General features: G+C 42.8%; 1 protein-coding gene across 9 annotated transcripts in view; it reads right to left on the bottom strand.

Moving 5' to 3' along the window:
* The window catches only part of LOC141108356 (zinc finger protein 618-like), a 270,313-nt gene that overhangs the window by 120,039 nt on the left and 137,864 nt on the right, over positions 1-12,410 (bottom strand). For all 9 annotated transcript variants that reach the window (XM_073599896.1, XM_073599895.1, XM_073599897.1 and 6 more), the window contains one exon: positions 11,134-11,172. In XM_073599896.1, coding sequence (XP_073455997.1) covers positions 11,134-11,172 — 39 coding nt within the window. The remainder of the gene's footprint in view (positions 1-11,133; positions 11,173-12,410) is intronic.

Below are 12,410 nucleotides of genomic sequence, written 5' to 3'. Positions count from 1 at the left end.
AAGGTCATAAAAGCCCTTCGTATTTGTTTAAAAAATGTCTATGGGAGTGTTATGGGTACGGTATGTAAAACGTAAATAAGCCTAGGAATTACACTCATTTTAAGCACGTTTACCCTGCCAAACCATGTCAGAGTATGACTTCTCCACTTTTGCAAGTCTTTTATTATGGATACCATCAAGGGTCCATAGTTTAAATCATATAGGCGCTGTATATCTGAAGAGATATAGATCCCTAAATAGAATATAGAATCAAGGCGCCAAACAAAAGGAAAAGATTGTTGCAAGGTGGTCTTCATCCTTAAAGGTACATGGCTTGGCATCAACACTGATTTCTCAATATTTATTTTAAAATTAGATATAAGGCCAAACCTGTCTATTTCCAACATCAGTTCCATCAAAAGACTCTTGAGGAGAGGAGAGGTACAACAGTAGATCATCTGTGCAAGCTGAGATCTTATGTTTCGTTGATCCAATACAAATCCCCTTGATCTTCCTATTTCCCCTAATCATACGCAGAAAGGGCTCTAGCACCATAGCAAATAACAATTGGGACAGTGGGCATCCCTGCCTAGTCCCATTCCGTATCTCAAAATAATCTGATAGTCTACCATTAACTTTAACCCTTGCTCTAGGATCTGCATACAGTGCTGTCACCCATCCCATCATCCGCTCTCTCAGACCCATCTCCCTCAAAAATCCGACCATAAACTCCCACCCCACCCTATCGAATGATTTTTCGGCATCCACTGAAATTACTACACTCAGGGCCTGGTTCGGTCCATTATGCATCCAATGCAATACATGCAGGGCTCGAATAGTATTATCTCTAGCCTCTCGGCCCTTCATAAACCCTGTTTGATCTGGGTGAATAAATTTAACCATATGTTCTTGTAACCTTAGGGCCAGAATTTTAGCCAGGAGCTTAGTGTCAGAGTTAAGGAGGGAGATGGGTCTGTAGCTGGCACAGCACTGAGGGTCTTTCCCTACCTTCGGGAGAACCGTCACATAAGCCAACAGTGCCTCTGGAGGCAATGGGTTAGAGACCAAGATAGAGTTAAGGTATCTGCAAAGGGGAACCAACAGGATTGAGGAAAACTTTTTATAATACATATTTGTGAAATCATCAGGTCCCAGGCTTTTACCTAATGGCAAAGCCACAATCGCTCCACCCACTTCTTTAATGGAGATTGCTTTTTCCATTTTCTCCAAGGCCGCAGATGGAATGGCCTGTAGCCCTGAGGCCTCAAGATATTCCCGAATTCTATCCAAACGTCCACCCTCCTCCGCCCCCACGGGAACTAAGTCTATATTATATAGAGACGCATAAAAGCAATGAAACTCAGCTGCTATTGCTTGGGAGTCCACTATCTGCTAATCGCCTGTCTTTATAGTGTGAACATGGCGTGAATCCTGTTGTTTCTTTAGTAGTCTAGCCAATAGTCTCCCACCCTTATTCCCCTGTTCACAGAATCAGTGGGCAAAGAATCTATGTTTGTTTAAACTTCCCCAAAATATCCAAAGTTTTAGATAAAAATTTACCTGTATGGCTATTGGGGGCATATATAGTAGCTAGGGTATAACACTGGCCTTGTATCTTTCCTTTAACAAAAAAAAAAAGCGGCCCTCACGATATACCCATATTTCTGTAGGTACTAGGGGACATTGTTTGTGTATAGCTATTGTAACTCCTCTAGCCCTAGGAACGGGTGAAGGTGCATGAAGCCATTGATTGTATGGAAAAAGAGTCATACAAGGGGTCGACCCCGCCACGAAGTGCGTCTCTTGCAAAAAAAACTCTGCCTTCATATGACGCAGTTCATGCCAGAGGTGGCCCCTCTTACCAATCGAACAAAGCCCTCTCACATTATACGATACAATCTTCATTCTACCTGTCATTCTCTCATTACTCCCATAAGTCTCTTATTGTACTGCTGTGCCTGATGGGTGTCTGCACCCAGCCTTCTGAGCTCTCTCGCCCTGGATGTATCTGATGAGAAGAAAAAAAAAAAAAAAACCCACAAAACCATCTAAAAACCATGACCTACTATGCCACTGTCTGTGGCACATGCCCCTAAAGGGAGAGTGAATCTGGGCAGAGGTGCACCACCTGTGCCCGGGGTCCCCCTCCCCCCCTCCGCCTTTTGGCAGAAAACAAAGTCCCTTGTCTCTGGACCAACCTATTGGGGAAAAGATGAATAAAAACCATGAACAGGGTGCCTTGTGAACCTCGGGCTTCTGTTTATATTTTTATATCATTTGTTTTTTTTTGTGCAGTATTTCAGCATATTGCCTCAAAAATTCCCACCAAAGGGGATAACACAAAAAAAATATTTGGGGGGGGGGGTATTAAAAAAAAAAGGCAAAAAAGGGGGAGGGTGGTGGGGGACTAATAGAGGACAGAGGGAAAAACAACAACCCCCCCCCCCACCAAAAAAAAATGGGGGGTAATAAAAGGGAGTAAAAAAAAAAAAAAAAGAGGGGGGGGAGGGTGGTGGGGGATTAAGAGAGAACAGAGGGAAAAAACACCCAGAACATCCCCCCCCAGTCAACTCTAGGCAATCTGCTCTTTTCTTCTTAGCCTTTTTCACTTTACACCACTACTCAGGCACATCTTTCTATGACCAGATTATAGTCCTGTGTTATCTACATCCACATCAATTGTCCGTCAACCTTTAACTGGCACTTGTTGCCATCATTCTGGCCATTGTAGTGATGGTTTGTAGTTATTCAATCTCCAATCTGGAAAGTCCACCCGGGGGAGCTCCAGCACCTCTATGAAGTGTTGCAAGTCATCTTTCGTTTTAAGTGTTGCTGTTTTCCCATTCCGGGTTGCTACAACCTTAAAGGGATATCCCCAGCGATATTTAACATCAGCTGCTTGTAGAACTTCCAACAAGGGTTTAATCATTCTGCGTTGCATAAGAGTTCTATATGATAAATCTGGAAATAAGGCTATTTGTGCACCTCAAAATCAACCATGGATTTATTGCGGGCTACTTTCATGATGGGTTCTTTCACTGAATATCTATGTAGTTTACAAATGACATCCCTTGGTTTTTTCTGCATTTTGGGGGGTAGGGGCAAGGGCACAATGAACTCTGTCTATTTCAGTCTTATCCGATGCAGATGGCCCCTGAATTAACTGGAACAGACTAATCACCTTTGGAAGCAATTCAAAATGTTGTTTTATTTCAGGCAGGCCCCTTATACGTATATTTTCCTTACGATCTCTATTTTCTTGATTATCCATTTGATCTAACAGAGAATTCAACACTTCCTCATAATGTTTTGTCATATCTTGGATATCAGCCACTCCTTGTCTAATATCATCCTGGCCTATCTCCATTTCCTCTACTCTGTGCCCCAGTGCCCCTATATCCTCCCTTAACACCTCCACAGTCTGCAGGATGATTCAACAGCAGTTATAAGTAATTTAATGTCTTTCTTTGTAGGAAGTGCTCTCAAATGTTCTCTTAGATCCCAATCCACTATCAGCTCTGATTGAGATACACTTAGTTCATTATTAAGATCACCATACAAAGGGTTAACATACTGCACCTGCCCTGTAGAGGCTGTATCTGGATTCATCACAAGTCCTTTACTGATTTTTGCTGATTTACTGCTGGGTTTTGTAGTACCACGACTTTCAACTTCCAGGGATTCAACCGTCCCTCCTGGGATTCCTTCCTCCTCCTGAAGATTCGGGTCCCCTCCAATACACTCCCCCTCCGGACCCTCCGTTCCACCAGCATAAACCGAGGTGTCTCTCCCTTCTCCTGGGAGATCCATTTCCAGGGTTTTACAGCTCTGCTTTGGGCTCAGAGGTATTTGGCCATTGCCATGTGCTGCAACACCCCTTCCAAAGCCTGTCACTCCTCTGCCCTGTGCAGAGGGATCTCATCCGACCGTCCCCGGCCCCCCCCCCCCTCATATCAGGGGAGCTGAACTTCCATTCCTCCTGCACCGGGGTTCTTTTAATTGCGTTCCCAGAATCTGCACTCTGCACCAAGCGGTAAGCTCTAAGCCTGTTAGTTTGGCTCTTTCCATCACCACCACCAGGCAGAGGTGCAGCTGTACGGCAGCGTGTGGACATGCTTTAGCCGGTCTGGAGCCTGCTGACCACAACAATCTATCTTCCTGGAGCCCAGGGATCACTGAGCAACACACTCAGTCAGCGTGTCTGTTCATGCCACGCCCCCCCCTCCGGATGTGGTTTTTCCCCTTAAATTTCACCTGGTGATCCTGGCAGTAACACACTTCCTGCCCAAGGATGATGACAACACTTACTCACTGTACTGCATCTACAGAGAAAAAGTGTTATCACCATAGTCTGCTCTCCTGGTCTATACAACACCTCCCACTCTCCTCAACTTCATATCATAGGGGGAGTTTACAGAAGGTAGCTGAAAAGGCAGAGAACACAGCTTGTGATTTCAGTTCATTGCACAGGATGTTACAAGGACACTAGATTTCTAACAGGATTAACAGGTGTTTTTCGATATTTGCAAACATACTTATCTTGAAAAAAGGAATGCAGACACTACATGTAATGACTAATGAATAAACAACTTGTTCATAAATTTAGATATAGTGTTAACCTCACCTCTGAAAACTGCCTTGTTCTCATGTGTCAATGACCCAGGATAAATACACACATAACATCTTTTGGGTTTTCTGATCTGCATGCTTCTTGATCAGGAAATTATAATGTTGAAGCCAAAGGCTTACAACAGCCAAGTAACTAGCATTTTCCAAAGAAAAGCAGCAATGGCAGACACAGTTTTTTTCCCTCATAAAAAGTTAACTTAACTTTTAAGAAAAAAGTGCATTTATTCTTTTCTTTTTTTTTGGAACCTGTAAAAAACTGCACCAGCAATCAGCAGATCTCTGGTGCCATGCTGGTCTCCAGCAGATCTGCCAGTGTATCTGTGTGCCCGTACATCCAGGGCAAGCAGATACAATCTGACATGAAGAGAGAATGATCTTGTTTACTGAAAGCTACAAGCTGACAGCTGCAAAGGCTGCTGGACTTTGTAGTTTTCCATTCACAGGACACTGTGAATGAGTGACGTGGCCGGCAGGGCCACTGCTTTTTTTAAACTGTGACAGCTAGAGAGGGGAGGGGGGGGGGTAGAGGTCCATGCTAGTTGTCAGCTTGGGGGGGTACAGTGACCGGTCCGTTTGTACCATGTTACACCCTGAATATGGGTGTAACATGTCACGAAAGGTGACCTTATCCTGTAAGTTTGGTGATTTTCAAATTTTGGAGATTTTTTTTTTTAGTTTCAGCATATTCTATTCAAAAAAATAAATTACTGTGCATTTGCAAAACATGTATAACTAGTTCCCGTGTACAGTAAATTTTACATTTTTTGCACACATGAAAAAAAATCTACATTTTTGGCTATACAAATTACTTAAAAGGTAATTTTCAGAATAAAAATATAGTAATTGCAATATTTTATGTTGAACAAAATTTGCACAGCTGTTTATCAAATCTTAATTTTCAGGATAAAATAAAACAATAGAATAAACAGCAAATGTTTCAAGCCTTTAAAACTTTCTGCGTCCGCAAAATGGCGAAAAATTATAGTACCCAAAATTTATAAATAAATGATAAATAAGCAGGGTATTAAATGCCTTTTTACAGCTCATCAATTAACAGTGAACTATAAATGATGGCTAGAATTATTGCTCTCACTCCAACAATCTCAGCAATATATAACATGTGGTGCAATTGCTGATTACATATATGTGCGTCAAAAGATAATGTGTTTTTTTTGTTGTTTTTTTTTGTTTTGTTTTTCCTCCCAGTTTGTCATTTGACAGGGGGTGATTAAACTTTAAGGCCTCATGCCCACGGACATTTTTACAGCCGCTTTTTTGAAGCTTAAAAACGCCTCTCCATGTTAGCCTATGGCCTCATGCCCACCATGGCGTTTTTGAGCTGTAAATGGCATAGCCGCTTTTAAGCTGCAAAAAAAACAACCCAGGACCAGTGCATTCTGAGGCTCCAGCCCTAGAGCTGTAAAAACGTCAGACGCCGGCAAAAGGTGTTTAACGTGATTTAATGAGGCTTAACACTTTGTTAAGCCTCGTCCGGCGTTTCTGTCTCTATTCAAAATCAATGGTTCCCTACGGGAGCCCTTTGTTTTGAATAGTGGTCGCACCAGAAGTCGGATCAAGAGGATCCGACTTGCGGTGCGACTTGTGTGCTGAAAATCTTGAGGGGGGAACCCAGCGAAAATTTTAAAAAAAAACTTTGCGTGAGGTTCCCCCCCAAGACGATACCAGACCCTTCGGTCTGGTATGGATCTTAAGGGGAACCTCCACACCAAAAAAAATTGGCGTGGGTGTCCCCCAATATCCATAACCAACCCTTATCCAAGCACGCAGCCTGGCAGGTCAGGAAAGAGGGGGGCGAGCGAGCGCCTGGACCATACCAAGCCACATGCCCTCAACATGGGGGGGTTGGCGCTTTGGGGCAGAGAGGGCCCTGCGCCCCCCACCCCAAAGCATCTTGTCCCCATGTTGATGAGGACAAGGGCCTCTTCCCAACAACCCCGGCTGTTGGTTGTCGGGATCTGCAGACGGGAGGCTTATCGTAATCTGGGAGCCCCCTTTAATAAGGGGGCCCCCAGATCCCTGCCCCCCACCCTATGTGAATGAGCATGGGGTACATCGTACCCTATACTCTTTCACATAGGGTAGGGGGCCAGAATCTGGGGGCCCCCTAAAAAAAAATAGGGTGGGGGGCCGGGATCTGGGGGCCCCCTAAAAAAATAGGGTGGAGGGGCCAGGATCTGGGGGGCCCCCCAATAAAAAAAACAAACACACTACACAGGTTTTTAAAGTGATTGGGGGTCTTTTCCGACTTCTCCGCTCTCTCCGGCCTTTTCTCTGCGCTTTCCAGTGTCTTCTGCCGGGCTGCTCCGCTATCTTCTGCTCTTTTGCCCGCTCTTTTGCTAGCGGTTACCCGGTCTTCTCCATTGTCTTCTTCCGATGTTGACTCAACGCCCTCTCCCGCTGTAATGCCGTGTGCGCAACGACTTACATAGACATGGGGCGGGGTCACCGGGTGATGTCATCCGGTGACCCTGCCCCTTATGACAGCACAGTCCCGGGGCATAATGGGACTGTTACGTCATAATGGGCGGGGTCACATGACGACATCACCCGGTGACCCCCGCCCCATGCCTATATAAGTCGTTGTGCACCGCGCACACGGCATTACAACGGGAGAGAGCGTTGAGTCAACATTGGAAGAAGAGAAGAGGGAAGAAGACAACAGAGAAGACCGGTTAACCGCTAGCAAAAGAGCGGGTAAAAGAGCAGAAGATAGCGGAGGAGCCCAGAAGAAGACACCCAGAGAGTGCGGAGAAAAGGCCGGAGAGAGCAGAGAAGTCGGAAGAGAACCCCGAAGTCAGAAGAGACCCCCGGTGCTGCCTAATAAATCACTTTATAAACCTGTGTAGTGTTTTTTTATTGACACTTTTTTCCCAAGGTGAATGGGTAGGGGTACGATGTACCCCATACTCATTCACATAGGGTGGGGGACCGGGATCTGGGGGCCGGGGTTGTTGGGAAGAGGTCCTTGTCCTCATCAACATGGGGACAAGGTGCTTTGGGGGTGGGGGGAGCAGGGCCCCCCCTGCCCCAAAGCACCAACCCCCCCATGTTTAGGGCATGTGGCTTGGTATGGTCCAGGAGGGGGGGGGGGCGCTCGCTCGCCCCCCTCTTTCTTGACCTGCCGGGCTGCGTGCTTGGATAAGGGTCTGGATCTTGGGGGGACCCCCACGCCATTTTCTTTGGTGTGGGGGTTCCCCTTAAGATCCATATCAGACCGAATGGTCAGGTATCGTCTTGGGGGGTGCCTCACGCAAATTTTTTTTAAAATTTTCGCTGGGTTCCCCCCTCAAGATTCTCAGCACACAAGTCGCACCGCGAGTCGGATCCTCTTGATCCGACTTCTGGTGAGACCTTTATTCAAATCAATGGGTTCCCATAGGGAACCATTGATTTTGAATAGAGACAGAGAAACGTGGCCGAAAGCCAGCGCGGAGTAACGTGCATTGAATTCAATGCAAAACACCGAAAAAATCTCGTTTTTTTTAATGCCACTTTTTTCCTGGCACCAGTACTGGCTTTACAGCCCGTTTTTTAAAACGTCCGTGGGCATGTAGCCTAAGACTGATATAATTTTGTGTTGCACTTGAAAAGTTGGATAAAAACATATAAGGTCACTTAGGTACATATTCATAAAGCAGTGAGTGTGCCTTTCACCAAATATTTACTGGTGGTGGATCACGGTCATTTAAAAACATGCAGCACAAGATTCACCTGCAGTGAATGTTTGGAAAATGTCATATTCACTGCTTCCTAAATTTGCCCCTTAATAACATATAATTTTGTACTAGATTGTTGATCTAGCAAATTCTAATTCTGATCTTCGATAAAACAAACATTTTGTACATACCACATGGCAATGCAAAATACTGTAGGGAACCATTCACCAAAAGGCATTTGTAAAAATCAGAATCCGTAAACGAACAAACCAAAAAAATGGGACTTTAAAAATTATCCCTTGCGAGTGTTCAACACATACTCATAGATATCAATTAAGACGGCTCCCTTTACACGCACAGGAATTTTAATGGCATCCCAGTCTTGGTCCATAGGGTCCAATATTGAGTTGGCTCACCCTTTGCAGCTATAACAGCTTCAACTCTTCTAGGAAGGCTGTCCACAAGGTTTAGGAGTGCGTCTATGGCAATGGTTGATGATTCTTTGATGTGGATGAGAAGACCTGCCTCGCAGTCTGCGCTCTAATTCATCCCAAAGGTGTTCTATTGGGTTGAGGTCAGGACTCTGTGCTGGCTAGTCAAATTCCTCCACTCCAAACTTGCCCATCCATGTCTTTATGGACCTTGCTTTGTGCACTGGTCCAAATCATTTGGTGGAGGGGGGGATTATGGTGTGTTTTTTTTTTTTCACGGGTTGGGCTTGGCCCCTTAGTTCCAGTGAAGAGAACTGTTAAGGCGTGCGTCAGCATACCAAGACATTTTGGACAATTTCATGCTCCCAACTTTGTGGGAACAGTTTGGGGATGACCCCTTCCTGTTCCAATATGACTGCGCACCAGTGCAAAAACAAGGTCCGTAAAGACATGGATGAGCGAGTTTGGGGTGGAGGAACTTGAATGGCCTGTACAGAGTCCTCACCTCAACCCAAAAGAACACATTAAGACAAATTAAGAGTGCAGACTGTGAGTCAGGCCTTTTCGTCCAACATCAGTGCCTGACCACACAAATGCGCTTCTGGAAGAATGGTCAAACATTCCCATAGACACACTCTTAAACCTTGTAGACAGCCTTCCCAGAAGGGTGGGCCAACACTATACATTGATCAGTCCATTTTTATAGCACTGATCAATGTAATAATGTCACTGGTCCCCAAAATGTGTCACATAGTGTCAGATTTGTCCGCCGCAATGTCGCAGTCCCGCTAAATCGCAGATCGCCAATACTAGTAAAAACATAAAAAAATAAAAGTCCGTAAATTTACCCCCTATTTTGTAGACACTATAACTTTTGCGCAAACCAATCAATATAATATACGCTTATTGCAATTTTTTACCAAAAAATATGTAGAATACATATTGGCCTAAACTTATGAATAAATGTGTTTTTTTATGTATTGTTTTTGGATATGTATTATTGCAAAAAGTAAAACATTTTTTCAAAATTTTTGCTCTTTTTTTGTTTAAATAAAAACCGCAGAGGTGATCAAATACCACCAAAAGAAAGCTCTATTTGTGAGAAGAAAAGGACATCAATTTTTTTTGGGTACAGTGCTGCATGACCAGCAATTGTCAGTTAAAGCGACGCAGTGCCGTATCGCAAAGAATGGCCTGGTCAGGAAGTGGGTAAAACCTTCCAGGGCTGAAGTGGTTAAAGTTCATGTGCATGTAAAGGCAGGTGTCCCATTACTTGATAATATAGTGTATCTCACAATAAGTGAGTACACCCCTCACATTTTTGTAAATATTTTTTGGGGTCTATTTGTTTACATGTCTTGGTTGGGATGCTGCCCCCTAGGGATACATTTTTTCTGATTTTGTTTATGTTCTTTTTCTTTATTGGTCTCATATATATGTAACTTTGTAATAATCAGAATCGCCACACTTAATATGTTATAACAGAACAAAATTAGGCCTCAGGGAATACCTGGATTTGTTTATTATTTTACTTGCATTCATGTATTCTTGCATCCAGAAGTTTCAGGCGATCATAAGGCCACCAAGACGCAGTCCTATTTCCTGCCAGAGCTCACTGAATAGACATTCATAAAACGGTCATAAAGCAATGTTGGGCATTAGTGATCAACCCTAAGCTCAGGAAAGAGATATGGCAGCTTCTATGGGGGCCTTACAGCAACTCAACGGGAAGAGAATAAGAGCAAAAAACAGCACATATAACTGTTCCTAAAAACACACTACTGCAACAACATTAAAGTGTAAAAAGTACATCGCCTGTATATTTCACTAGCAGATCTGTGTCCAAAATCATAGCAACCAATCACAAGTAGTTTTATAAGGGCATCAATCAAAAGTATTTGCTTATATTATTTAAAGATAAACTTATAAAAGAACATATTTTCACTTAGAAAAGTGTGTGTGTGTGTGTGTGTGTGTGTGTGTGTGTATCAAGTTTTTTCCTTCTTATGTCCCTGTTAGGAATATTCTCTAAGAGGTAATATTTCCAGCAAAGAAAGATAGCAATAAATGTTTTTTTTTCTTAGCAAGGGGGTTAGAAACTCTGCCAGGAATGAAATGCTGTCTGTGTACTCAGAGAAAATTTCCCCATACTTCCATTCCCAAAATGAGACCCTGTCACACAGTGAGTCATTGGGAGAGAAAGTGACGAAAAATTGTAAACCGCAAAAAAAAAAAATCTTGGTTGGAATTGGGCTTTAAAGAAAGCAGTCAGAAATGAGCATAGAACAGACATGTAGCAGACTACTATTGGTCACAATATATTTGCTTGCTTTGCAGTGCACCCACATTAGACCAGCTGGCTGCCTGGAACTAAAGAGAGGTTATATACAAACGTAAAACATTTTAGCTATACTTACTGCCTTGTGAGGCTCCCTCAACCGACGCAGCTTCGTTATCTGAAAATACAAACATTTTACTTAATATGAATATATTCGACTAAGGAGGCTCTTGAAGAGTCAGCATTCCTAATCTAAATTTACATTTATAATTAAAGGGAAAATAACATTTTATTTATATATATATATATATATATATATATATATATATATATATATACACACACACACATACACATATACACAGTATGTACCAATTTACAAGCTCATTAGGAAGAGATACTGTTCTGATCTAGTCTAAAGGAGAGGGTTCGGACTGGCGATGGTAAGGACCTAGTAGAGAGGAAGGACACATGGTCTTAAGAGTTAAGATGTTTTGACAGACAAATATGTCTATTTTATTTTATTTTTTATGTGGGGAAGAGTTAGAAACCCTCTTAAGTTTGTATTTCTGTCTGCACTGGGGAGATTTACCCTCTCTATTTGTCTTGGTGACCACTGGGACAGAGTGATGGTAAATCCGTTATTTTACAGTTGTCAGCAGAACAGGATTACAAGAGGAAATCTTCCAAGGATACCTGCTCTGGAGATAGATATATAACATGGGTTTTCCTTCAGCATGTAGAGATTTCCCCTTACCACTTGAGTACCTCCAGGAAAGTTAAATGAAGTGAAGTGCAACCTCAACGAGCCCCATACAGTGAATTTCAAGTTCTTACCATTTCATCCTCTGTCCAAAACAAAAAATAATCTTTGGCATTACATATACTTTAAATGTATGTACAATAGACTGTGTGTGTGTATATATATATATATATATATATATATATACATACATACATACATACACACACACACACACACTATATTCCAAAACACATTCTCCTAGTGAAAAAAATGAGAAGGCAAGCAACACATTGTGGTGTGTGGACTCTTTCTAGTAACGCAAACACCCATCTCTAATTCAGGCCCCCATAGCATAGGAACCATAACAAAGCATATTAAGAAGCAGATTGCTACAGTTAAACCAAATGGCGCTGTACATGCATCCAACTTCTTCGGCAAGAGAATGGCCTTTGGTGAAGCAAAATCTTTAGAAGAAAGTTATTGACAGCTTTATTATTTCCCTTTACACAAATTTACAGTTCCGTTCTTGTAGCAAATTAACTTTGTAGATTTGCTTGCCCGCCTTGAAGTTATATGGCTGGTTAACTTTTAACATTCTCTAGTAAACACTCATTTAAGCCTAGTAATAATTTAACAAAGAAAGCTTGTCAAAGTTTTCAGATGTTCCTCTC

Source organism: Aquarana catesbeiana, linkage group LG09, assembly GCF_042186555.1.
Source record: "Aquarana catesbeiana isolate 2022-GZ linkage group LG09, ASM4218655v1, whole genome shotgun sequence".
NCBI lineage: Eukaryota > Metazoa > Chordata > Amphibia > Anura > Ranidae > Aquarana > Aquarana catesbeiana.
This window is presented reverse-complemented; position numbering and strand designations above follow the sequence as displayed.